Source organism: Oncorhynchus mykiss, chromosome 10, assembly GCF_013265735.2.
Source record: "Oncorhynchus mykiss isolate Arlee chromosome 10, USDA_OmykA_1.1, whole genome shotgun sequence".
NCBI lineage: Eukaryota > Metazoa > Chordata > Actinopteri > Salmoniformes > Salmonidae > Oncorhynchus > Oncorhynchus mykiss.
The window spans coordinates 52,939,342-52,965,407 of NC_048574.1; the positions used below are offsets into that span (position 1 = coordinate 52,939,342).

Sequence of the window (26,066 nt, forward strand, 5' to 3'; positions counted from 1 at the left end):
AGGTCTGGACTTTGACTTGGCCATTCTAACACCTGGATATGTTTATTTTTGAACCATTCCATTGTAGATTTTGCTTTATGTTTTGGATCATTGTCTTGTTGGAAGACAAATCTCCGTCCCAGTCTCAGGTCTTTTGCAGACTCCATCAGGTTCTTCCAGAATGTTCCTGTATTTGGCTCCATCCATCTTCCCATCAATTTTAACCATCTTCCCTGTCCCTGCTGAAGAAAAGCAGGCCCAAACCATGATGCTGACACCACCATGTTTGACAGTGGGGATGGTGTGTTCAGCTGTGTTGCTTTTACGCCAAACATAACGTTTTGCATTGTTGCCAAAAAGTTCAATTTTGGTTTCATCTGACCAGAGCACCTTCTTCCACATGTTTGGTGTGTCTCCCAGGTGGCTTGTGGCAAACTTTAAACGACACTTTTATGGATATCTTTAAGAAATGGCTTTCTTCTTGCCACTCTTCCATAAAGGCCAGATTTGTGCAATATACGACTGATTGTTGTCCTATGGACAGAGTCTCCCACCTCAGCTGTAGATCTCTGCAGTTCATCCAGAGTGATCATGGGCCTCTTGGCTGCATCTCTGATCAGTCTTCTCCTTGTATGAGCTGAAAGTTTAGAGGGACGGCCAGGTCTTGGTAGATTTGCAGTGGTCTGATACTCCTTCCATTTCAATATTATCGCTTGCAGTGCTCCTTGGGATGTTTAAAGCTTGGGAAATCTTTTTGTATCCAAATCCGGCTTTAAACTTCTTCACAACAGTATCTCGGACCTGCCTGGTGTGTTCCTTGTTCTTCATGATGCTCTCTGCGCTTTTAACGGACCTCTGAGACTATCACAGTGCAGGTGCATTTATACGGAGACTTGATTACACACAGGTGGATTGTATTTATCCTCATTAGTCATTTAGGTCAACATTGGATCATTCAGATATCCTCACTGAACTTCTGGAGAGAGTTTGCTGCACTGAAAGTAAAGGGGCTGAATAATTTTGCACGCCCAATTTTTCAGTTTTTGATTTGTTAAAAAAGTTTTAAATATCCAATAAATGTTGTTCCACTTCATGATTGTGTCCCACTTGTTGTTGATTCTTCATAAAAAAAATACAGTTTTATATCTTTATGTTTGAAGCCTGAAATGTGGCAAAAGGTCGCAAAGTTCAAGGGGGCCGAATACTTTCGCAAGGCACTGTACTTATTTTCCACCATAAATTGCAAAAAAAATTAATTAAAAATCCTACAATGTGATGTTTAAGTGTACCTATGATTAAAATTACAGGCCTCATCTTTTTAAGTGGGATGAATTGCACATTTGGTGGCTGACTAAATACTTTTTTGCCCCACTGTATGCATGTATGCATGCACTTTTGTAGCTGTATTGGTAAAACTAATAATGCTATACTACTCTTACCTACTACACCTGCTGCCAAATGCTCCCCATCGACTGTTTGATGTACTGTATTGATGGAAATCTTTCCTAGACAAAAATATATCAAAAACATTTGTATATGCCAAATTATTTTATTATACAGATATTACGTGTCATGATGTTGTATAAGGCTGGGTTGTGACTGGCCAAATCAGGGCCAACCCAGTATACATCGATAATGCCAGGACCCCCTGGCATCATGGTGACCAAGTTTATCATTGGTACAGGTACACCTCAGAGGACAGGGGGCCTGCAAATACAATACCATGCAACACACAAACAAGAGATAGTCACTAAAATGTGTTATCATAGGTAGTTACCTTGAAGGCATTGGAAAGAGGCATCAAAGATGTGTACAGTAGTAGTAATAATTATTGAAAGTCAACATGAAATATGTTCCGAGGACATAAAAATAAAAAAGCTGCTCAACAGTAAAATAGCAATGCTTAAATAGTGAAATCTGCAAAGACTGAACTGAGAGACACATACCTGCTACTGATGTCAACCTCCAGCTGGTAGCCCATTACGTTCTCTTCCTATAGGGACTCAGAGGACAAGTGGTTGGAAAATGCAATCGTAGCCATGTCAGAAGAGGCATCAAAGGGACAGTATTGGCACATGTTGCCAAAAAAAGGTCAAGAATAGAGTTGACATTACTCCTTGTTCTATTCAGATGGATGAAGCTCACCTCTGATGAAGGGGTGTTGCTGGGCCCATGGGTGATGGTGGGAGCGAGAGGCTCGGCTGTGGGGCCAGGCAGGGAGGGCCCACGGCTGGTAGATTGTCAGGGCACGGGTCCCATTCGCTGGGTGGATGCAACCAATTGGGATACTATAAATGATTTAATGGAGCCAATCAAAAACAGACTGAGTGGAAATATTGGAATATGGTTGCAAAAGGTGGAGAAAAAAAGTCTCACCTGAAGTGGGGATATGGGGAGCTGAAGGTCTTCAGATCTATGGGGACTTTGGGCCGATACCGGACTTCATTGGTGTACACCAGGTGATCCTCCACCAGCTGGGTAGAAAGGAGAGTCATCAGGTGTTGTAAAGAATAAAATCCAAAACAATGGTACAAGAGTAGAGATTCTTCAACTCTTCCCTTCATCGAACCCCATCCCATGATACCAATCAAAAAGTGCATTTTTCATTTAGTCAGATCTCTCACAACAAAAGACCTACAAAACTAATATGGTATTTCTGAACAGATGAAATCAAAGTTGCTGATGCTGTAAAGTAGAGATGAGGTCCACTCACAGTTGTGGAGGTGCCACAGGAGTCTAGAGAGAAGCTGTACAGAGCCCTAGCTCCATCAGTCTCTATGGGAACACAGGAGGCATCCAGAAGGGATGTTAGCCTGGGGTTGACGTCTGAAGAAACCCTGGATGTATCCACCACCACCACCATCCTGCTGTCTGGGAGGCACACTGCATGGAGAGAAAAGGGAAGAACATCCAGACTTCAGAAAAGTAAAAGGACCATCATAGTAATATAATTGTATTTATTTTGAGGACCACTTTCTAAACTACTGTGAGCACTGATAACATGCATTTAAGGAGCCACAGATTTCTTTGACTTCGTTCAATATACAGTATTATCACTAGTGATAATATATTGACTGAAGTCAAAGAGAAATCGAATAATATTTAAGACGAAATAGTTAAGTGCTCTTTTATTTAAGCAGACTAACATCTCTACACTTGAAAAATAAAAAGGAGAGCCTCACACCCTAGGAGCTCAGATGCAATATTTGTTTATCTTCATCAGGGTATAATGACAAACACTGTGGGTCACTAATTTAAATACTTTGAAAAGGACACACGTGTCTAATCATGGCTGGGTGTGAGTTGATTTCATTGGTTGATTTACAGAACATATAAAAAAAGCATGAATGATAACATATGATCATAGATACAATGGATAGCAAAAACACAATCACAAGAATGGCTTCAGATCAAAGTCTACGTTGAGACCGAAGGTAGCAAGGGTCTATAAATTAACGATCCAGGCGGCCTCTCGTTTTAACAATAAATTGTCAAGGTCACCCCCTCTCTTAAGGAGGGTGACATGTTTGATGCCGATATAGCAAAGAGACGAAATAGCTTCCAAAAACAAAGTGGGCCGCAACTGGGTACGGTGAGTTTTTGCACCATTAATTTGTGCTTTGTTCTACCCACATCATTTACCACAAGGACAAGTTACACGATAAATAACTGCCTTAGTGGAGCATGTGATAACACCTTTAATTGAGATCTGTTTCCCTGTTTGGAAGTGCCATCGCACTTGTAGTTTCCATCCGGTAGAGGCGCAAATAGATGGTGTGCAGGGGTATTTTGGGGTGGTAAATCAAAGTTTACCAAATGATCTGAGATTTCTGCCCCGTGAGAATACAACCAAGGGATTGTCGTACATTATCAGTACCGTCATTGGATCGTCCCAATGTTTGTGAACAATTCCCTTAATTTGTTCAGAGCACTTTGAATAGTTTGTTGTAAGAATGCAAAAAAAAAGCTTATTTTTGCTACAATGTCCTTGAGGTTTCGATTTTCTCAATAGCACTACTGATCTGACCATTTTTGTAACTCCTCTCCTTGAACTTTCTTTGCATCTCAGCTATTGTTTTTTGCTAATTCCTTAGATTCCACAGAATTGGCTGTAGGGCAAAATATTTTTCAAGGGCAGCAGGTGATAAGCCCTCAAAAAAAGTTATCGGTAGGTTTCCTGTCAAGATCAGTCGATAGAACATTATCCTCACACAAAATCAAACTTAAGGAAACTGATTTGGCGTGTGTCAAACTGGATAGTAAATCTCAGGTGCTCAGAACAAGAGTTATTAAAAGCATGGAACGCCTGGAGCTGTTTTTCATCACCCCTCCACAAAACAAAAATATAAAATGTAACATTTCCAAATAATGTTAGGCCCCAAAAATATTTGAGAGGATTGAGAATTGGCTGTTTCTCCATGTAACCCACATACAAATTAGCATTGTTAGGAGCCATAGGGGGATCCCATAGCAGTAGCCTTTGTCTGGATAAAGAAATAGTTTAGAAACATGCATTTTTTCACCTTTATTTAACCAGGTAGGCAAGTTGAGAACAAGTTCTCATTTACAATTGCGACCTGGCCAAAATAAAACAAAGCAATTTGACACAGAGTTACACGGAGTCAATAATACAGTAGAACGTCTATATACACAAGGTGAGCAAATGAGGTGAGGTAAAAGGCAAAAAAAGGCCATGGTGGCAAAGCAAATACAATATACCAAGTAAAACACTGGAATGGTAGATTTGCAGTGGAAGAATGTGCAAAGTAGCTAAATAAACAGTATGGGGAGAGGTAGTTGTTTGGGGTAAATTATAGATGGGCTATGTACAGGTGCAGTAATCTGTGAGCTACTCTGACAGCTGGTGCTTAAAACCTGTTAAGGATATGGCAGACATACGCCCCCTTTGGAGAGATTGGGTACCCCTAGTAAACTGAAAAAAAAAAAAAAATCGGTCAAAAATGGCTAATATATGCAAATAAAAATTATTATTGGATAGAAAACTCTAAAGATTCTAAAACCGTTGGAATTATGTCTGTAAGTATAGCAGAACTCACAGGGCAGGCATTCTTCCAAACTAGTTTTTGTGGCCATGAAAGTTGGAGCAACTTTGACGTCATGGCCCCCACCCTTCCCAACCAGTTATGATTCTGGGGACACTTTCTATCTCTTCCGCTAGATGTCCTCTTTCAGTAGAGCTTTGAATCGTTCAAATCCCGCGAGAATTGAAATTAGTGCGTGCCACGAGAGAATAGGCTGTGCGTATGGGCGCGAATTGGTCCCAGCCATTCCTTTGTTCCAGCACTCAAGAGAAGGTCAGACGATGGCCGATTGAATTGAAGTTTGTTTTGCGTGTCTAAAACATCATAAAGCTTGCTTCTGCACTTAGTTTGACCTGTTTAGTCGACATATATGTAATTTTGAAGTTTTGATGCGCAACTTTTCCGGACCAGAGGACGTTTTGGGTGCATTTCAGCTGATGTTATTAGCAGTAGCTAATACAAAGACGCAAGACTTGAAACCAAACGATGTATTGGGTAAGTATGAAGCCTTCCAGAACATTCTGAACAAAGACCATCGAAGGTAAGGGAATATTTATGCTTAAATCTGTGTTTCTGTTGACTCCAACATTACGTAGAAATGTAGCTTGGAACTGAGCGCCGTCTCAGCATATAGAATAGTGTGCGATTTCTGTAACGTTAAAAATAAATCTAACAAAGCGGTTGCATAAAGAAGAAGTGTATCTTTCTAACTATATGTAGAACATGTATATTTAGTCAAAGTTTATGATGTCTATTTACGTTATCTTGCCGCGCTACATAGATTTCCTGCGGGCATTTTTGAGTAATTTCTGAACGTGAACTCACTGTAAATGGACATTTATGGATTTAAATGGCATATTATTGAAAAAAAATATGTACTGTGTAACATGTCATATTACTGTCATCTGATGAAGATTTTCAAAAGGTTAGTGAGCGATTTATTTTTTAATCCTGCGTTTGTTGATTGCATGTTTTGGCTATTGAAATGAGCTGTGTCTGGTGGTGGTTTTACATATATATGTGCTATGTTTTCGCCGTAAAACATTTTAGAAATCTTGCTGGCTAGATGAACAAGGTGTTTATCTTTCATTTGAGCTATTGGACTTGTTAATGTGTGGAGGTTAAATATTTGTAAGAATATTTTTGCGTTCCATGCGCCACCGTTTCAGCTGAACGTGGGAGGGTTGATTCCCAATTGGGAACCAGTATCGTAGACAGGTTAAAGCTAGTGAGGGAGATGTGTTTCCAGTTTGAGATTTTTGTAGTTCTTTCCAGTCATTGGCAGCACTGGAAGGAGAGGCGGCCAAAGATATACCTGCTGGAGCGCGTGCTACAGGTGGGTGATGCTATGGTGACCAGCGAGCTGAGATAAGGGGAGACTTTACCAAGCACGGTCTTGTAGATGACCTGGAGCCAGTGGGTTTGGCAACGAGTATGAAGCGAGGGCCAGCCAACGAGAGCGTACACGTCACAGTGGTGGGTAGTATATGGGGCTCTGGTGACAAAACTGATGGCACTGTGATAGACTGCATCCAATTTATTGAGGGTATATTGGAGGCTATTTTGTAAATGACATCGAAGTCGAGGATCGGTAGGATGGTCAATTGTAAAAGGGAATGTTGGGCAGCATGAGTGAAGGATGCTTTGTTGCGAAATAGGCCAATTCTAGATTTAACTTTGGATTGGAGATGTTTAATGCGAGTCTGGAAGGTGTGTTTACAGTCTAACCAGACACCTAGGTATTTGTAGTTGTCCACATATTCTAAGTCAGAACCGTCCAGAGTAGTGATGTTGGATGGCTGGCCAGGTGCAGGCAGCGATCGGTTGAAGAGCATGCATTTAGTATTACTTGTATTTAAGAGCACTTGGAGGCCACGGAAGGACAGTTGTATGGCATTGAAGCTCGTCTGGAGGGTTGTTAACAGTGTCCAAAGAAGGGCCAGAAGTATACAGAATGGTGTCGTCTGCGTAGAGGTGGATCAGAGATTCACCAGCAGCAAGAGCGACATCATTGATGTATACAGAGAAGAGTCGGTCCAAGAATTGAACCCTGTGGTACCCCCATAGAGACTGCCAGAGGCCCGGACAACAGACCCTCCGATTTGACACACTGAACTCTATCAAAGTAGTAGTTGGTGAACCAGGCAAGGCAATCATTTGAGAAACCAAGGCTATCGAGTCTGCCGATGAGGATGTGGTGATTGACAGAGTCGAAAGCCTTGGCCAGGTCAATGAATACGCCTGCACAGTATTGTTTCTTATCGATGGCGGTTAAGATATCGTTTAGGACCTTGAGCGTGGCTGAGGTGCACCCATGACCAGCTCTGAAACCAGAGTTCATAGCGGAGAAGTTATGGTGGGATTCAAAATGGTCGGTAATCAGTCTGTTGACTTGGCTTTCGAAGACCTTAGAAAGGCAGGGTAGGATAGATACAGGTCTGTAGCAGTTTGGGTCAAGAGTGTCCCCCCCCCCCCCTTTGAAGAGGGGGATGACCGCAGCTGCTTTCCAATCTTTGGGAATCTCAGAGAGGTTGAACAGGCTAGTAATAGGGGTTGCAACAATTTCAGCAGATCATTGTAGAAAGAAAGGGTCCAGATTGTGTAGTAGACTGATTTGTAGGGGTCAAGATTTTGCATCTATTTCAGAACATCAGCTGACTGGATTTGGGACAAGGAGAAATGGGGAAGGCTTGGGCAAGTTGCTGTGGGGGCGGGGGGGTGCTGTTGACCGGGGTAAGGGTAGCCAGGTGGAAAGCATGGCCAGCCGTAGAAAAATGCTTATTGAAATTCTCAATTAGTGGATTTAAAAATCGGTGGTGACCGTGTTTCCTATCCTCAGTGCAGTGGGCAGCTGGGAGGAGGTGTTCTTATTCTCCATGGACTTTAGTGTCCCAGAACTGTAAACAAACTTTGAGTTTGTGTTGCAGGAAGCAAATTTCTGCTTGAAAAAGCTAGCCTTGGCTTTTCTAACTGCCTGTGTATATTGGTTTCTGGCTTCCCTGAAAAGTTGAATCCACAAATAGTTGTGTGGGTGAGTACCATTTCATCCAATGTTATGAAATACCTTCCAGTGCATGCATTATTTGGGTCACCGTTGCAAAAGATACTGAGATACCTACTACAGCCCTCAACCTCCACATACAACACCCATTCTGCTAAAAGGTCCCCAAAGCAATCCATGGATCACTCCTCTTTCCAGCTCACTGCAGCCATCGACTGGACAGAGCTGCAAAAAAAAAAAACTCCCCAGTTTGAGTTATCGCCATCTTCATTCAAAACCTCAATCATGGACACTTACTGATAATTGTGGCTGCTTCACTATTGTTGTCTAACTTATTGCCCTTTGTGCTGTTGTCTGTTCCCAATAATGTTTGTACCATGTTTTGTGCTGATGCCATGTGTTGCTACCATGTCGTCATGTGTTGCTGACATGTCATGGTTGTATTGGGTCTCGCTTTATGTAGTGGCTCTAGTAGTGATGTGTATTTTGTCCTATATATTATTTATTTATTTTCAATCCCAGTCCCCGCTTTTTGGTAGGCCGTCATTGTAAATGAGAATTTGTTCTTAACCGACTTGCCGAGTTAAGTAAAGGTTAAATAAAAATAAATATAGCTGCCCTCGGATTGCCGTGCAGATGAGATTTCAGCGCGCACGAGACTGAACTTCACTCAACTTTCTAGAATTTTCCCCTTTAGTTAACCTTTCTGATCTCCCCATCCCGGATCCGGGATCGTGAATACAGACTCAAGCTCATTACCATAACGCAACGTTAACTATTCATGAAAATCGCAAATGAAATGAAATAAATATGCTAGCTCTCAAGCTTAGCCTTTTGTTAACAACACTGTCATCTCAGATTTTCAAAATATGCTTCTCAACCATAGGAAAACAATCATTTGTGTAAAAGTATTGATGGCTAACGTAGCATTTAGCATTAGCATTCAGCTGGCAACATTTACACAAAAAAACAGAAAAGCATTCAAATAAAATCATTTAACTTTGAAGAACTTCAGATGTTTTCAATGAGGAGACTCTCAGATAGCAAATGTTCAGTTTTTCCTGAAAGATTATTTGTTTAGGACAAATCGCTCCGTTTTCTGCGTCACGTTTAGCTATGAAAAAACCCCTGTATCCAGGATTGTGTAAATCTATCAGCAAGCTCATTAGCATAACACAACGTTAACTATTCATGAAAATCGCAAATGAAATGAAATAAATATGCCATCTCTCAAGCTTAGCCTTTTATAAACAACACTCATCTCAGATTTTCAAAATATGCTTCAACCATAGGAAAACAATCATTTGTGTAAAAGTAGCATTTAGCGTTAGCATTTAGCGTTAGCATTTAGCGTTAGCATCCAGCACGCAACATTTCAACAAAAACATAAAAGCCTTCAAATAAAATCATTTACCTTTAAAGAACTTCTGATGTTTTCAATGAGGATACTCTCAGTTAGATAGCAGATGCTCAGTTTTTCCAAAAAGATTCTTTGTGTATTAGAAATAGCTCCGTTTTATACATCACATTTGGCTACCAAAAAAAAATCCGAAAATTCAGTCCTCAAAACGCGAACTTTTTTCCAAATTAACTCCATAATATCGACTGAAAACATGGCAAACGTTGTTTAGAATCAATCATCAAGGTGTTTTTCACATATCTCTTCATTGATACATCGTTCTTGGACACATGGTTTCTCCCCTATATCAAATGGAAAAGTACGAGCAGCTGGCAATTGCGCACCGAATTCCACGCAGGACACCAGGCGGACACTTGGAAAATGTAGTCTCTTATGGTCAATCTTCCAATGATATGCCTACAAATACGTCACAATGCTGCTAAGACCTTGGGCGAACGACAGAAAGTGTAGGCTCATTCCTTGCGCAATCACAGCCATATAAGGAGACAATGGAAAACAGAGCTTCAGAAATTCTGCTAATTCCTGGTTGATGCATCATCTTGGTTTCGCCTGTAGAATGAGTTCTGGGGCACTTAGACAAAATCTTTACAGATTCTGAAACTTCAGAGTGTTTTCTTTCCAAAACTGTAGTCGAGCATCTTTTCGTGACAAAATATCGCGCTTAAAACGGGAACGTTTTTTATCCAAAAATGAAATAGCGCCCCTAGAGATCTAACAGGTTAACATCAACGGTTCGCTCGGTTGTGGGAATTGTGCTCGAATAAACGTAATATTAGCAACTTTTAATGTAACATATCGAAACAAATGAACTATGCGAAACTGTCCAAGTGGTTTTCTTGTAGGCAGAGCGCATTGGAGTAGGATTCTATTGCATTGACATGCACAACTCAAAGCCAATTTATGCTTGATCCGAAAATGTGTTTGGAGGCGCCATATGGATGGTGTGACGTACTTGCGAAGCCTCCACAGGTTTGCAGAGGCCAAATTGAGCTCTGTACCGCATCGCCATGCGCCTCAAATTCTTAACAAATGCGGAGGGATCCGTATATCTCTGTATTGACATGATTGGTTGATGGTATGTCAGGGCGGGAGGTCCTGAATGAACAAACTCACTTCCTTCACAACTTCCATCACCACCTGGTACGGCAACTGTACCGCCCGCAACTGCAGGTCTCTCCAGAGGGTGGTGCGGTCTTCCCCTCACATCACTGGGGGGGACACTGACTGCCCTCCAGCACCGAATGTCACAGAAAGGCCAAAATGACCACCCAAGCCACGGCCTGGTCACCCCGCTACTATCCAGAAGGCAAGGTCAATATAGGTGCATCAAAGCTGGGACCGAGAGACTGAAAAACAGCTTCTATCTCAATGCCATCCGACTGTTAAATAGCCATCCCTAGCCAGCTACTCAACCCTGTACCTTAAGAGGCTGCTGCCCTATATACATAGAATCACTGGTCAATTTAATGTTTACATACTGTTTTACTAATTTCATATGTATATACTGTATTCTCTTCTACTGTATTTTAGTCAATGTCACAGACATTACTCATCCTAATATTTATATGCACTGCTCCAAAAAAATAAAGGGAACACTAAAATAATACATCCTAGATCTGAATGAATGAAATATTCTTATTAAATACTTTTTACATTGTTGTCAGCACATTCAACTAAAATCACACAAAAATTTAATGGAAATCAAATTTATCAACCCATGAAGGTCTGGATTTGGAGTCACACTCAAAGTTAAAGTGGAAAACCACACTAGAGGCTGATCCAACTTTGATGTAATGTCCTTAAAACAAGTCAAAATGAGGCTCAGTAGTGTGTGTGGCCTCCACGTGCCTGTATGACCTCCCTACAACGCCTGGGCATGCTCCTGATGAGGTGGCGGATGGTCTCCTGAGGGATCTCCTCCCAGACCTGGACTAAAGCATCGACCAACTGCTGGAAAGTCTGTGGTGTTGGTGGATGGAGCGAGACATAATGTCCCAGATGTGCTCAATTGGATTCAGGTCTGGGGTACGGGTGGGCCAGTCCATAGCATCAATGCCTTCCTCTTGCAGGAACTGCTGACACACTCCAGTCACATGAAGTCTAGCATTGTCTTGCATTAGGAGGAACCCAGGGCCAACCGCACCAGCATATGGTCTCACAAGGGGTCTGAGGATCTCATCTCGGTACCTAATGGCAGTCAGGCTACCTCTGGCGAGCACATGGAGGGCAGTGCAGTCCCAAAGAAATGCCACCCCACACCATGACTGACCCACCGCCAAACCGGTCATGCTGGAGGATGTTGCAGGCAGCAGAACGTTCTCCACGGCGTCTCCAGACTGTCACGTGCTCAGTGTGAACCTGCTTTCATCTGTGAAGAGCACAGGGCGCCAGTGGCGAATTTGCCAATCTTGGTGTTCTCGGGCAAATGCCAAACGTCCTGCAGGATGTTGGGCTGTAAGCACAAACCCCACCTGTGGACGTCGGGCCCTCATACCACCCTCATGGAGTCTGTTTCTGACCGTTTGAGCAGACACATGCACATTTGTGTCCCGCTGGAGGTAATTTTGCAGGGCTCTGGCAGTGCTCCTCCTTGCACAAAGGCGGAGGTAGCGGTCCTGCTGCTGGGTTGTTGCCCTCCTACGGCCTCCTCCACGTCTCCTGATGTACTGGCCTGTCTCCTGGTAGCGCCTCCATGCTCTGGACACTACACTGACAGACACAGCAAACCTTCTTGCCACAGCCGCATTGATGTGCCATCCTGGATGAGCTGCACTACCTGAGCCACTTGTGTGGGTTGTAGACTCCGTCTCATGCTACCACTAGAGTGAAAGCACCGCCAGCATTCAAGTGACCAAAACATCAGCCAGGAAGCATAGGAACTGGTCTGTAGTCACCACCTGCAGAACCACACCTTTATTGGGGGTGTCTTGCTAATTGCCTATAATTTCCACCTGTTGTCTATTCCATTTGCACAACAGCATGTGGAATTTATTGTCAGTGTTGCTTCCTGTGTGGACAGTTTGATTTCACAGACGTGTGATTGACTTGGAGTTACATTGTGTTGTTTAAGTGTTCCCTTTATTTTTTTGAGCAGTGCACTTCTTAATTCCCTTCTTTTACATGTTAGATACTACTGCATTGTTGGAACTAGGAACACAAGCATTTCGCTACACCCACAATAACATCTGCAAAATATGTGTACGTTACCAATAAAATGTGATTTGATTCCATGTTTGTCAGTTTACTAAACTGATTTAGAACCAGAGTTACCAAGAGCACTGCATCCCTATTCCAGCACCATTTCAATTTAATCATCAAATCACCTAGTCTATATGTGCTTAGTTTAATACAATGTAAACACATCTTAAAAGATGCCAAAACCTATTTAGTCCAAACAATGTTCCTAAATATCATGTTGTTCATGGTATCGATGTCCTGTGTGTGTGGCGCAAGTAAAAAATTCAAGTTGATTCAACCTAGTTGTTGCCATCCTCCTCTCTTTCATGTTGGCAAAACAGTCTTTGGGTTTGTCATACAGTACGCTTTTGTTTTTTGTTGTCATAGGCTACCTAGCTAAAATGCTTGCTAGCCTACCTTCATCGCATGGGCAACAAAGAATCAGCTAAGTTAGCTAGCTAGTTAAAAGGGAGCTTACTAGGCTTCAAATTGAACTTAAATCTCAGGCCAGTGGCACAATATAAGAATGTATGGTTAGATCGGAATCGCTGCCTTAATCATTGGCCTGTACAGATAATTAACTGAAAACCACAAATCCAAGGTTTAGGAAAGGGATGATTTAGCAAGCAAGCTGGGAGGGCAACCTACAGTTGAGCTCAGCGCTGATTAGCTACATGTCATAGTAGTTGGGTCCAGACAACAGATACATGGGCTATACATACTGAGACAGACAGGCGCCTTTCCCCTCGCTCCATTGAGATTCAGTCACTTGTGAATTGAAGGAAAATTATGAAAACAGAGAAGAAAAATAAATTCTATAATTTAAATGTTTCTATTGGTCAAATATTTGGGGAAGCTAGGCTTCCTTTGGCATCCATGAAATATCAAAGGAGCAAAGCCTAGGTAAAAAGTTAGAGGAAACCCCACCTCAGTCTTCTGAAAACCTAACATTGGGTTTAGGGTTTTATTTCTCTGTGGGACAATTACAAATGTTTTCACCCCATGTGTAATCAGTGCCTGTAATCTGGTTCAGGTTATTAAATCAACATACCAGGGTGTTTACAAACACTACAGGAACAAGATCATCCACATGCATTGATCACATTTGTACTAATACTGCAGAGCTTTGTTCTAAAGCTGTATCCATATCCATTTGATGCAGTGATCACAATATAGTTGCTGTTATCCAGGAAAGCAAAAGATGCTGCACTTACTAAATATGAAATTGCTTCTTCCAAATATCGATAAACATGCACCTGTTAAGAAACTAACTGTTAAGACTCCATGGATTTATGAGGAATTGAAAAATTATTGTTGAAATAGATGAGGGAAAAGGAGTGGCTAATAAGTCTGGCAGAGCATTTGACTGACTGAAAATTGAGAAATTGTGTGACTAATCGCAACAAAAATAAATAAAAAAGCTTTTTTCTGTATAAGAAAACAAAAACAATGAAGTTGCCTCTTCTACAATGGGGGTCAATAGGAAATAATGTTGGTTTTCCCCAATGCGTGGGCGTGGTTGAGGGGAATTCCATATTATTAAAAGAATACCGGCTGGTACTATTGGTAGGATGATGCTATAGTAACTGTGCTATTCCAAACAAAAAACCACAGCGGAATTATAAACTGGATAATACCATTTGGCAGGAGGACCTGCTTCTTTTGAGCCTAAAATGAAGAAAATCGTCGTCACGGCATTATAAGAGGAGTTCCTTGCTCGGTTTATAATCATTAGCGTATTGTATACAAGGCACTCGGAAAGTATTCAGACAAATGAACTTTTTCCACATTGCATTACAGCCTTATTCTAAAATGTATTAAATCATTTTTCCGTCATCAATCTACACACAATATCCCATAATGACAAAGCAAAAAGTGTTTCAGATATTATTGCAAATGTATTAAACAAACGCATATCTAACATTTACATAATTATTCCGACCCTTTACTCAGTACTTTTTTGAAGCACCTTTAGCAGCGATTACAGTCTCGAGTCGTTTTGGGTATGACTCTATAAGCTTGACACCTGTATTTGGGGAGTTTCTCCCTTCTCTGCAGATCCGCTCAAGCTCTGTCAGGTTGGAAGGGGAGCGTTGCTGCACAGCTATTTTCAGGTCTCTCCAGAGATGTTAGATCGGGTTCAAGTCCAGGCCATGTAAGGACATTCAGAGACTTCTCCCTAAGCCCCTCCTGAGTTGTCTTGGCTATGTGCTTAGGGTCATTGTCCTGTTGGAAGGTGAACCTTCATCCCAGTCTCAGGGCCTGAGTGCTCTGAAGCAGGTTTTCATCAAGGATCTCTCTGTACTTTGCTCCATTCATCTTTCCCTCGATCCCGATTAGTCTCCCAGTTCCTGCCACAGAAAAACATCCCCACAGCATGCTACCACCACACTTCACCGCAGGAAAGGTGCCAGGTTTCCTCCAGATGTGACACTTGGCATTCAGACCAAAATAGTTCAGTCTTGGTTTCATCCGACCAGAGAATCTTGTTTCATGATCTCAGTTCTTTAGGTGCCTTTTGGCAAACTCCAAACGGGCTGTCATGTACCTTTAACCGAGGAGTGGCTTCCGTCTGGCCACTCTACCATAAAGCCCTGATTGGTGGAGTGCTGCAGGAAGACTCTTGCTGGTCCTTCAATTTAAGAAGAAGGAGGCCACTGTGTTCTTGGGGACCTTGCCAGATCTGTGTCTGAGCTTTAGATCTGAGCTCTAAAGACAATTCCTTTCCCCTCATGGCTTGGTTTTTGCTCTGACATGCACCGTTAACTGTGGGACCTTGTATAAACAAGTGTGTACCTTCCCAAATCATGTCCAATCAAGTTGTAGCAACATCTTAAGAATGAACAATGGAAACAGGATGCAGCTCAGCTCAATTTCGAGTCTCATAAATACAAGTCCAAATAATTGTATAAAAATAAAAACTACCTTATTTACATATTTGCAAAAATGTCTAAACCGGTTTTTGCTTTGTCATTTTGTGTGTAGATTGATGAGGAAAAACATTTATTTAATCCATTTTAGAATAAGGCCTTAACGTAACAAGATGTGGAAAAAGTCAAAGAGTCTGAATACTTTCCAAATGCACTGCATAATATGTATGCATGTAGGATGGTACTGTAAATGCGTTGGTTGTTTTACCCAGTAGTTCCTTCACAAGGAAGATACAGCGCTGGGTGAAGGTGTGCTCCTGTATGGCCGTCTCTCTGTCCTCCAGTGTCATTCTCACAGTTACCACCAGCCCCTGCAAACTCAGACCCTGACGGAGAGCAAAAAAGAGGAACAGGATGGGATCAAGAGATGAAGGCTAAATATGGGTATAGAGCCACTTTGATTCGACTGTTATACCCACTACAAAAATGTACATTGCCACCCAAAACAAATAGAACCCAACAGCTAAACTGGTTTAGTCCCCACACCTCGTAGGCCATGCCAAGGCCGTAAAGAGGGATCACCATACTGAAGTAGTCCTGTCTGGTCTCCAGGGCATAGTCGCCCATCTCCACCAGCTCCCAGTCCAGCCTGCGACCCCCCACGTACACCTCCCACTGGGTGTCCATGTTTCCGTAGTGCAGCTGCAGACGCACCCCTTTATCAGAGCACCCCCCCTCCACTCTGGGCAGGACTGGAGGACAGGGGAGGGAGAACAGAAGGAGGGATGGATGGGTTGGAAGGTTTGATGGATAGATAGGCATAATTCTCAAGTCAGGGAATGGTTTCAGGTGCCTTACAGAAGCCTACCTTTTGAGTTCAATTTAAACTTATACGCTCAGAGGGGCTGTGCTTGTATGGGAATGCATGCGAGTCATACATACCAACATCCTGTAGGACAGCCTCCACAGTGGCAGGGTGATGGTACAGGTCAGCGTGGGGGGAGATGGAAAGAGTGAAGGTCACTGCCAGACTGTACCTCCTGTACCCCTGCCCAAGATACTACAGGACCAGAGACAGGAGAATATCAGCGAAAAATATGTAGACTAAGGTTAGAGCTTAAGTATTGAACACACACACAGAGCAGTTTCACTGTTCCTTAATCTTATACATGAACTGCTTCAGTGTTTTTACTATGTCACCGACTGGTACTAACATGCCCTCACCTTCTGGGAGACCAGATGGTGTGAGAAGGGGGTCTTCAGTAGGTAGGCATGGGTGCCATTGGGGAAGGGGACCTGTGAGAGGTAAACCCCTAGCTGGTCTGCCATGGACTGGTCCCCCACGGTGATGTTGGACAGAGACACGTCATGGGGGAACAAGCCCAGTGACACAGAGAACTGTCCCTCAGAGGGATTGGTTTCTGCAGGAGGAAAAACAGTCATAACTTACAGAATGGAATGTTCTCTCATTAACATGTTGGTGGAAGTTAACCTGGTTCCAGATCCGTTTGTGCCCTCTTGCCAACTCCTATGGTCATGTTGTCAGACGACGACCATAGGATTTGGCAAGACATCACAAATAGGGATGAGCACACCCTGATGCAGAGTTTCCCCAAACTTGGTCTTGGGCCGCCCCCCCGTCCCAGTGCAAGTTTTGGTTTTGCCCTAGCACTACACAGCTGATGCAAGTCATCAAAGCTTGATGATTAGTTGGTTACTTGAGTCAGCTGTGTAGTGCTAGGGCAAAATCCAAAATGTGCACCTAGGGGGGTGCCCCAGGACCGAGTATGGGAAAAACTGCCCTGCTGGAGGCTCTTATGTGAAATGTTGGCCAAAGCGACAGAAAGGGGAGATATGCAACTTTTTTTAATTTATCTGGTATGAAGACTACTTGCCGTTGATAAGAATTGGTGTCTGAGGCAGATGGATGATAGAAAGGGGTCTAAAGGAGCGGTATTCAGTGTGAGCCAACTGAGAATCCTCCCACTGGTGCATGTAGAACAGGTCAATGAAATAGGACTGGGAGTACTGGCCATCCACCACCTGGCTCTGAGGGAGAGAGTGAAGGTTAAGGCAACATAAAGCAATCAATGGCATTATGAAAAGCAGAATGAAGCTGCAGCATCAAGGAGACAAATCAAAGAAAGGAGAGGCTGGGGCATTGTACATATGCTGCTTCTGAGTGCTTTATTCCCCTCAAAATTGGACTCCACAGAAACATTTGTCAGTTGTGCATGTCACCTGCTCACACTTCAAATCAAGCCACCCATTTCTTCACTTAAATAGTTGATACAATTTATAGTAATAAAATAATCAATACTTCACTGACACACCACCTGTATTTGTAAGGAAATTAACTAAGTACAGCTCATGATTCAAACTGTGATAAGAACCAAAAACTGTGAAATTAAAGCTCCATCTCCTTTGTCTGTAATACCTTGATGTAGCCGCCTTCTGCACCAAATGGAATCCTGATCTCCACAGCTCCATCCTGTTCCTGTATGTCATATCCTCGCTGACGGGCCACACAGTCACTCAGGTAGCGTCCCTCCACTCCCACCGTCAGGCCCTTGTCTCTGAAGGGGGGCTGCACCAGGGTGGACAGCAACTTGGGGAACCTCCACAGAATGTGCTTCCCATCCATGGAGGCCTTGTCTGGAGAGGGGGTAAGGTACTAAAACTGCTGTAGAGGCAAATTATACCTGATCCCAGAACAGTTTATGCGGTTTTGCCAACTGTTATGGATATGGGCAGGTGTTTGGAGTTACAATGACCATATACAGTAGAATTTGGAAGTGTACATACACCTTAGCCAAATAAATGTAAACTCAGTTTCACAATTCCTGACAATCCTAGTAAAAATTCCCTGTCTTAGGTCAGCTAGGATCACCATTTTATTTTAAGAACGTGAAATTTCAGAATAGAGATATTTATTCCAGCTTTAATATCCTTCATCACATTCCCAGTGGGTCAGAAGATTACACACAATTAGTATTTGGTAGCATTGCCTTTAAATGGTTAGACTTGGGTGAAATTTCTCAGGTAGCCTTCCACAAGTTTCGCACAATAAGTTGGGTGAATTTTGGCCCATTTCCTCCTGACAGAGTGGTGTAACAGTCAGGTTTGTAGGCCTCCATGCTCGCACACTTTTTCAGTTCTGCCCACGGATTTTCTATAGGAATAAGGTCAGGGCTCTGTGATGGCCAATCAAATACCTTGATTTTGTTGTCCTTAAGCCATTTTCCCACAACTTTGTAAGTATGCTTGGGGTCATTGTCCATTTGAAAGACCCGTTTGCAACCAAGCTTTAACTTCCTGACTGATGTCTTGAGATGTTGCTTCAATATATCCACATAATTTCCACCCTCATGATGCCATCTATTTTGTGAAGTGCACCAGTCCCTCCTGTAGCAAAGCACCCCCACAACATGATGCTGCCATCCCCGTGCATCACAGTTGGGATGGTGTTCTTCAGCTTGCAAGCATCTCCCCTTTTCCTCCAAACATAACAATGATCATTATGACCAAACAGTTCTCTTTTTGTTTCATCAGACCAGAGGACATTTCTCCAAAAGTACAATCTTTGTCCCCATGTGCAGGTGCAAACCGTAGTCTGGCTTTTTTATGGCGGTTTTGGAGCAGTGGCTTCTTCCTTGCTGAGCGGCCTTTCAGGTTGTGTTGATATAGAACTTGTTTTACTGTAGATATACTTTTGTATCCATTTTCTCTAGCATTTCAAAAGGTCCTTTGCGGTTGTTCTGGGATTGATTTGCACTTTTCGCACCAAAGTACATTCATTTCTAGGAGACAGAATGCATCTCCTTCCCTTGCGGTATGACGGCTGCATGGTGTTTATTCTTGCAAACTATTGTTTGTACAGATGAACGTCGTACTTTCAGGCATTTGGAAATTGCTCCCAAGGATGAACCAGACTTGTGGAGGTCTACAATTATTTTTCTGAAGTCTTGGCTGATTTCTTTTGATTTTCCCATGATGTCAAGCAAAGATGCACTGAGTTTGAAGGTAGGCCTTGAAATACATCCACAGGTACACCTCCAACTGACTCAAATGATGTCAATTAGCCTATCAGAAGCTTCTAAAGCCATTACATAATTTTCTGGAATTTTCCAAGCGGTTAAAAGGCACAGTCAACTGTATGTATACTTTTGACCCACTGGAATTGTGAATTACAAGTGAAATAATGTAGTATTTCCAACAATTGTTTACAGACACTTGTGTCATGCACAAAGTAGATAGATATCCTAAACGATTTGCCAAAACTACAGTTTGTTAACAAGAAATTTGTGGAGGGATTGAAAAATTTGTTTTAATGACGGCAACCTAAGTGTATGTAAACTTCCGACTTCAACTATGCTGGCAAGACCACACAATCAGATCTGGGACCAGGTTCAATTACATGAATGAAATTCAGTTATAAACAGTCTATTTTCCAATGATCAAAAGATATGTACTTGTGGTGCAAGCAACCGAGGCGTCCACTCTTAGAAGTGTCCAGTGGTGTTTGTAAAGAATGGTGGCACTGACCACCTCCACCTCGATACCTTTCTCCTGAAATAGTTAGAAAAGGTTCCACATTACTAAGCCAAGCAGAACTGAGTCAAGCTGTACTGGACAGTTGTTGGAACTGCATTGGAGAGGACATTGTGAAAAGAAAATATCCAATCCAGAAACGTATGGTTTAGGTTATCCCGACAGCGTGAAAAGGGTATAGGAAATAGAGCAAAGCAAACTGACCTAAGCAGTATTGATATACCAATGGAAACAGATCTACAGCCCTGGCTCTGCAGTCTGACCTGTAGGATGTAGGCGAGGCGGGAGCCATAGGCACAGCGCAGCAGAACACGCGTCTCTGTGGTGTTGATGTGGTAGCCCAGGAGATGGGCCATCTCTACAGGCAGGGTCTTCGCTTTCATAGAGGGTCTCCCATCACTCCCCTGCTGGTCACCTGGCACCCGGAACACCACACGCCACTCCCTCAGACCCTCCTCCGACCACTGGAGAGAGATTACAAGGTATTAATCAAGAATTCAAAGGCATTAAAAGAGGTAGATATGGGAACAACAAAACACTATTGAATTGAATTTTATTTTGACCAACAGATAAAATATACATCTACAAGATGTGTATTTGATCAGTGGAAAGCACTTGAAATCATGAATGGCCCTCTTGTTGGCCTCTCTGTGCAAAAGGAAATATGCACCACAGGTGGTGGTGTCATCCATTCCAGACCCTTGTGGTTGGCAGGAGGGACCCGTTTTATGGCAGACACCTAATATTGAAAAATAAAGAATTGAACAACAGTATGCAAATACATTCTATCCTAATGAATGAGTAAATCATGTCAAACGATAATACATCAAAAAGGTACAGTCAGTCACATATAGCTCAGTTAAAAGGTTCCATGACCTCCATATAGTTCTCTTCACAGACTATCTCCCGGGGATTCCATGGCTGGTGTAAAGGGCAGGTCAGCTGGAGAGGGTAGGACATATCCTCACCGTCAACATCTCTGTTCACAAACCACACCAGCATTCGGAAAGCAGTGTCTTTCTGAAGAACATAATATAGCAGGAGGTATACTAACGAAAATGCTAAATGAAGAAACTGACTCAGGCACACATGATAATTTTGTTCACACTTGAATCATTAGGAACCCTTAGAAGAAAAACAGGTGAACACTCACTCACAATTAAAAGTTGATGGTCTTAGTTCTGTAGAGGCTCCTCCATGATTCCCCCCTATTCATTATGAATCCCCAAACTGTGGCTTCCAGATACTGATAGTAGTAATCACCTCATTGTGTACATGACAAGCCAGGTAGGAAGCACGGAGGACCAGGTCCCCCCAGGAGTCCAGCACCATGGTGTAGCCACATTCTGCAGCCCCCTGGCCTGAGAGGGTGTGGGCACCACTACCGTCTGGTTGGTTGGTTGGTGGGGGGGGGGTACAGTGGTCATTTCTATGACCTGTTCATGTGATACAAGCCTCATACTTGGTAGCTACATTTTAAAACAGCAGTGATATGTGAATTGTTCCATACAGCCGTTACACAGTATGTACCGTAAAGCATAGCATGGGGAATTTACCACCAAACTTTACTTGCGGTGCTTCCTCAAGTCCTAACTTGGAATAAAACAAGTCTTCTAAATGTTCATGTCTAGTAAGCTTAAATTTAGAAAAATGTCTGTTTAATGTTTTGCTCTGTGAAGTAATCCAACAATATTGTACGCTGCCATTGTCTATTTAAAATCTTTGTTTACTGATTGAGACAGGTGGATGAAATTCACTACTCACGATCAATGAGAAGATTTGAAATAAACAAGATGGTGTACACATTGTTGGATTACTTCATGGAGCATTTCTAAATTCAAACAAACCCCCTGCAACTAGACATGGAAGTTTAGAAGACGTGTTGTCTTAAAAGTCAGAAATTTAGGAAGTATCGCCAAGGTTGGCTGAATTCTGCTTTATGATTTACACTACCTCCTGTCTAACGGCTGGATGTATGGAAGCATTCACATATCACCACTATTTCAAAGTGTAGTTACTTTTCTAGGTATCTCACTCACCTTCAACATCAAACCTAAACTTCTGACCAAGGAGGCTCGACTTGACTGACAGCCAGAAGTGGCGATCCTGACACTCAGTTTTGAACATACCTTCACAAAATAAAGGGGATGTCATATACTTTGTACACTGTAGGTAGTCACTGGTTATGAAGTGAGACTAGAGGGATGCAGGTTTGATACCAACTTACCAATGGGTATGGTGTCAGTAGCATAGATGGGAAGTATGCAAAGCAAGAGTACACTAAAAAAAAAATCTAATAAGTCAATCACAGCACACAAATGAATTCCTTGGGCATGACACCAGGTGAAATCATTAAGGTGATTCTTTTGCAAAATATTTTGCAACAAACCATTTACTTAAAAAAGAAAAGCAAACAAGAGTTTCTATTGTACAAATTCAGTAAGTCCATCCCTGTTTTATTTGCTCTGGAGTGTATTCGTTCCACCGATTGTTGCAAAACATTTCTTAAACTGAAGCAAACAAAATTGGGAAGGACCTATTTGTCCAACATAAACTAGTTATGTCTGTTTTCTTTAGTTTGGTTCTTAATAAACAAACGGTTTCCGTAATGAATAAACCCATGCAATATAGCAACTACATTCCAACCCTTTGGACATTTTTTTTTTTTTACATTCATAGGCCCAATATAATTAAAACAAACAAAGCAACTCACCAGGTAACTCTTTCATCGTTCATAATTGTGATTCCATAAACAAGGTTCTTGTGCATTTGTAAAGTTAACTTATAATTCCAAAATATTTTTTTTGTTTGTTGTATCAGCTGCCATTGTCTTATCAGCTGCCATTTTGACTGGGTGAGGACCACACACCTGGCAGGTGAACCAACAATTAGCCTAATTGCATAGGCCATGTATCTACCGTTTTTAAGCGATATTACAGTCAAGACTGCCCCACTAATAGTAATTATAGCAATGTTGTTGCAGCATTTTCCTTCAAAGATTGTAATGCAAAAGGGAAATAAAGAGTTCATTTTCAGCTTCATGTGCCAGGTGGAATAACAAGGGCGTTGATGACGCAACCCAGATTTTACAACGCCTTGATTGGTATTTTAAGTATGAGAAAACCACATAATCTGTTACAGCAGTCTGTCAGTCGATGACACAGCCGATAACGTGGCGCGCAAACATTGGTCTGACAGGATTTACACTATGGGGAGATCTCAATTGCAGCCTGGTGTTCTATTATTTTATGTATTGTATTCACAGGAATGTGCCTGTATTGATGTGTAATACTTTTATTATTGTGGCAAAAAAGTAATTTCTAGTAATGCGCTAAATGGTGGTAGCCAGCCAATCTTGTAGGTGATGGAAGATATAGTGAGGTGAGATTGGTCAATAGCCCTCGATGTCACAGAATTTGCAAAAACTTCACATGCGCGTTCAATTCGCTTGAACGTTTGCTACGTTGCGGAATGGTTTGTACTGAATGACACGTTTTCCCCAAAATGCGGGGGTGTATTCATTACGCTTTTTCTGTTGGTAAACGCTTCGTCTGTTAAGCGTTTTGTAACAGAAACCGTTTACTCCAAACAACTCTATTTTATTATTAAACTGAAGTTGTTGATCAGTTCTGTCTCTCCTAAAAAAAATAAGCAACTGGAAGAAGTTGGAAGGAACCCTGCGGACTTCACATGGAAGAATCATTCATTTATGCGCAGCTTGTGCCGAAAACTTCGGACTATTCAGATTGGAAAGACAACGTGTGGAAACCATACACATAACATGACTAGCTATGACTTCCTTTTAAGAACCCACTTTGAAGAGCGTTTTGAGTAAATGGTTTATTTTGCTAAACTTTTGCAACATAATTGGCGTAATGAATACACCCTTGTTACTTCATCCGGAAACATGGAGGCTGTCGTCTGTGATGTTGTTTCACCAGAGGATCTCTTGGTAAATTTTATTCCCTACTACATGGCTTCGTTGGCGATTTGACCTAGCTGACATTGAACGTTTAATTTGGCCTTATCGGGGTATTATTTATTGGAAATATCGAGACCAATTCAGTAGCTTCTAACTGACGTTAACTAGCCTGTCGTTGTTGTTTGGATATTCAAGTTATGTTATACATTGGTTCTGGATGGCATAATTCGCTAGCAAGCTAGCCATGTTTTTGGAGATAACTAATGAATCACATGTGAGTGACAATACGAAACTCTAGCTAGCTAAGAGACCGTGTCATAAGCTCAACCATCATTGCAATTTAATAGCCGTCATTGCATCATTCACCATCAGCCATTATTCCTGGACATTTTTTTTTTTTGCAGAAATTTGAAAAGAAGTATTCTACAGAGTTGGCTAAAGGGGATTTGACCAAAGACACAAAGTTTGAGTATGCCTGGTGTCTGATCAGGAGCAATTTCCCGGATCAAATCAAATCAAAATCAAATTTATTTTATATAGCCCTTCGTACATCAGCTGATATCTCAAAGTGCTGTACAGAAACCCAGCCTAAAACCCCAAACAGCAAGCAATGCAGGTGAAGAAGCACGGTGGCTAGGAAAAACTCCCTAGATGACATCAATAAGGGCATCGTTCTGCTGGATGGTAAAACATCAACTGGACACCGACTCATTAGCTTAGTCACATATATGATTGTGCATATACCCGACTGTTATGATCGATGTCAATGCCAAACAGATGGCACAAACAGATATGGGACCAGGCTACTAACATTACACCCCCACCATTTAAAGTGAACAGAGATGCTAATGTTTTTTATTTTCTGTCCCCACAGAGCTGGTTCACAAGGGGACCAAGGATGACCAGAGGGACTACTTGTTTTACCTGGCTATTGGAAACTACAAACTGAAGGTGCTTTGAATGTAGTTTTTACCCTTGCAACTGTCCTTCTACTTGCTGTTGGGGGTCTAGGCTGGGTTACTGCAAAGCACTTGGTGTCAACTGCTGATGTAGGCTTCACGAATACATTTGATTGGTGCATGCAATACTACAATTATGTCTTAATTTGACCATGTCCAGGGATTGATGTTAAAGTCTGAAAGGCACTTGCCCATGTGACAAGTTGGGAGTGTTTTTTGGTTTCCCAAAGATTATGATCACTTGTCTGAAAATGTAAAATAGCTATTTACGCGCTAAAATACATTGCCTGCCTTTTCCCCTACAGGGGAGGAATCAGAAAGATCAGTGCTGGAATTCTTTGTCTTTTGGTTGTTATTAGTAAAAACATTACCAGAGCAGCCTCAACTTTCCCTACTGCCATAAATTGTCTGTCTTTCAATTAAACAATGGGGAGGAACCAGAAAGACCAGTTTTAGACTACTACAATTATTAGCCGTTTGGTTGTTTTTATCATCTACCCAATGGGGTAACCTCGAAGCATGTTCAGTGTACTTGCCCCAGGCAATAAGGCAACCCTTAATGTCCATCCCTGATGTCACGCCACAGGAGTATGAGAGGGGCCTGAAAAGCATCCGGATCCTCCTGAAGAATGAACCAGGGAACACGCAAGCTCTGGATCTGGAGAAGCTCATAGTGAAGGCCATGAGGAAAGGTGAGGTCAGGGTTAGTCTGAGTACCAGTCTGTGTTATCATGCCAACTCCTTGTAAATCATTGTCATGCCAAACATGACAATTCTATGAAGGGTTGACAAGAAAGCAGAAACAGACTGGCAACCAGGGTAGGGTAGAGTGGTGAATCAGTTTACTGATTGTGTCCCACACATCCATCAGCAATATTTGGTATTGAAGATTAATCTTCAATGTTATATGCATAGCAGTAGGTACAATTTAAGTCTACAGTCAGAACAACCATAGGTGTGTTTGAACACCTGGTGCAGTTTAACATACATTTTACGCTTTAAAAGTGTGTAAGTATGAAACTTGATAGATACTCTACAGGGATTGGCTTGCTTGAATGTACAGTTGAAGTCGGAAATTTACATACACCTTAGCCAAATACATTTAAACTCAGTTTTTCACAATTCCTGACATCTAATCCTAGTAA

The 26,066-nt window shown here is 42.1% G+C and overlaps 2 protein-coding genes across 3 annotated transcripts; one reads left to right on the forward strand and one right to left on the reverse strand.

Moving 5' to 3' along the window:
* Positions 1-1,508: 1,508 nt before the first annotated feature.
* Positions 1,509-22,927, reverse strand: LOC110534265. Of its 2 annotated transcripts, none has more exons than XM_021619021.2 (19): positions 22,754-22,927; positions 22,268-22,320; positions 22,080-22,169; positions 21,304-21,428; positions 20,917-21,060; positions 20,711-20,779; positions 20,304-20,504; positions 19,962-20,058; positions 17,927-18,144; positions 17,385-17,538; positions 16,714-16,910; positions 16,432-16,549; positions 16,036-16,241; positions 15,758-15,875; positions 2,693-2,862; positions 2,356-2,453; positions 2,125-2,241; positions 1,926-1,972; positions 1,509-1,686 (listed from the first exon to the last, which is right to left on the reverse strand). In XM_021619021.2, the coding sequence occupies exons 1-18, from the start codon at positions 22,807-22,809 to the stop codon at positions 1,960-1,962; spliced, it is 2,244 nt and encodes a 747-aa protein (XP_021474696.1). In that variant the 5' UTR covers positions 22,810-22,927; the 3' UTR covers positions 1,509-1,686; positions 1,926-1,959. The 2 variants fall into 2 exon arrangements, with proteins under 2 accessions (XP_021474696.1, XP_021474695.1); XM_021619020.2 differs by having other exon boundaries at positions 2,125-2,267; positions 22,754-22,925.
* An 824-nt stretch (positions 22,928-23,751) lies between these two features.
* LOC110533143 (mitochondrial fission 1 protein-like) lies at positions 23,752-25,669 on the forward strand. The gene is made up of 5 exons (XM_021617228.2): positions 23,752-23,992; positions 24,367-24,471; positions 24,619-24,646; positions 24,837-24,913; positions 25,508-25,669. Exons 1-5 carry the CDS (start codon positions 23,876-23,878, stop codon positions 25,667-25,669), a joined length of 489 nt encoding a protein of 162 aa, XP_021472903.1. The 5' UTR covers positions 23,752-23,875.
* Positions 25,670-26,066: the final 397 nt, after the last annotated feature.

Coding starts and splice junctions, on each gene's coding strand:
- LOC110534265 (XM_021619020.2), bottom strand. CDS start 22,809: ATGCACAAGAACCTTGTTTATGGAATCACAATTATGAACGATGAAAGA. Junction 22,170..22,267: donor TACTGACACCATACCCATTG/GTAAGTTGGTAT, acceptor TATTTTGTGAAG/GTATGTTCAAAACTGAGTGT. Junction 21,429..22,079: donor GTTTAGGTTTGATGTTGAAG/GTGAGTGAGATA, acceptor CCAACCAACCAG/ACGGTAGTGGTGCCCACACC.
- LOC110533143 (XM_021617228.2), top strand. CDS start 23,876: ATGGTTTATTTTGCTAAACTTTTGCAACATAATTGGCGTAATGAATAC. Junction 24,472..24,618: donor GGAGCAATTTCCCGGATCAA/ATCAAATCAAAA, acceptor TCCCTAGATGAC/ATCAATAAGGGCATCGTTCT. Junction 24,647..24,836: donor GGGCATCGTTCTGCTGGATG/GTAAAACATCAA, acceptor CTGTCCCCACAG/AGCTGGTTCACAAGGGGACC.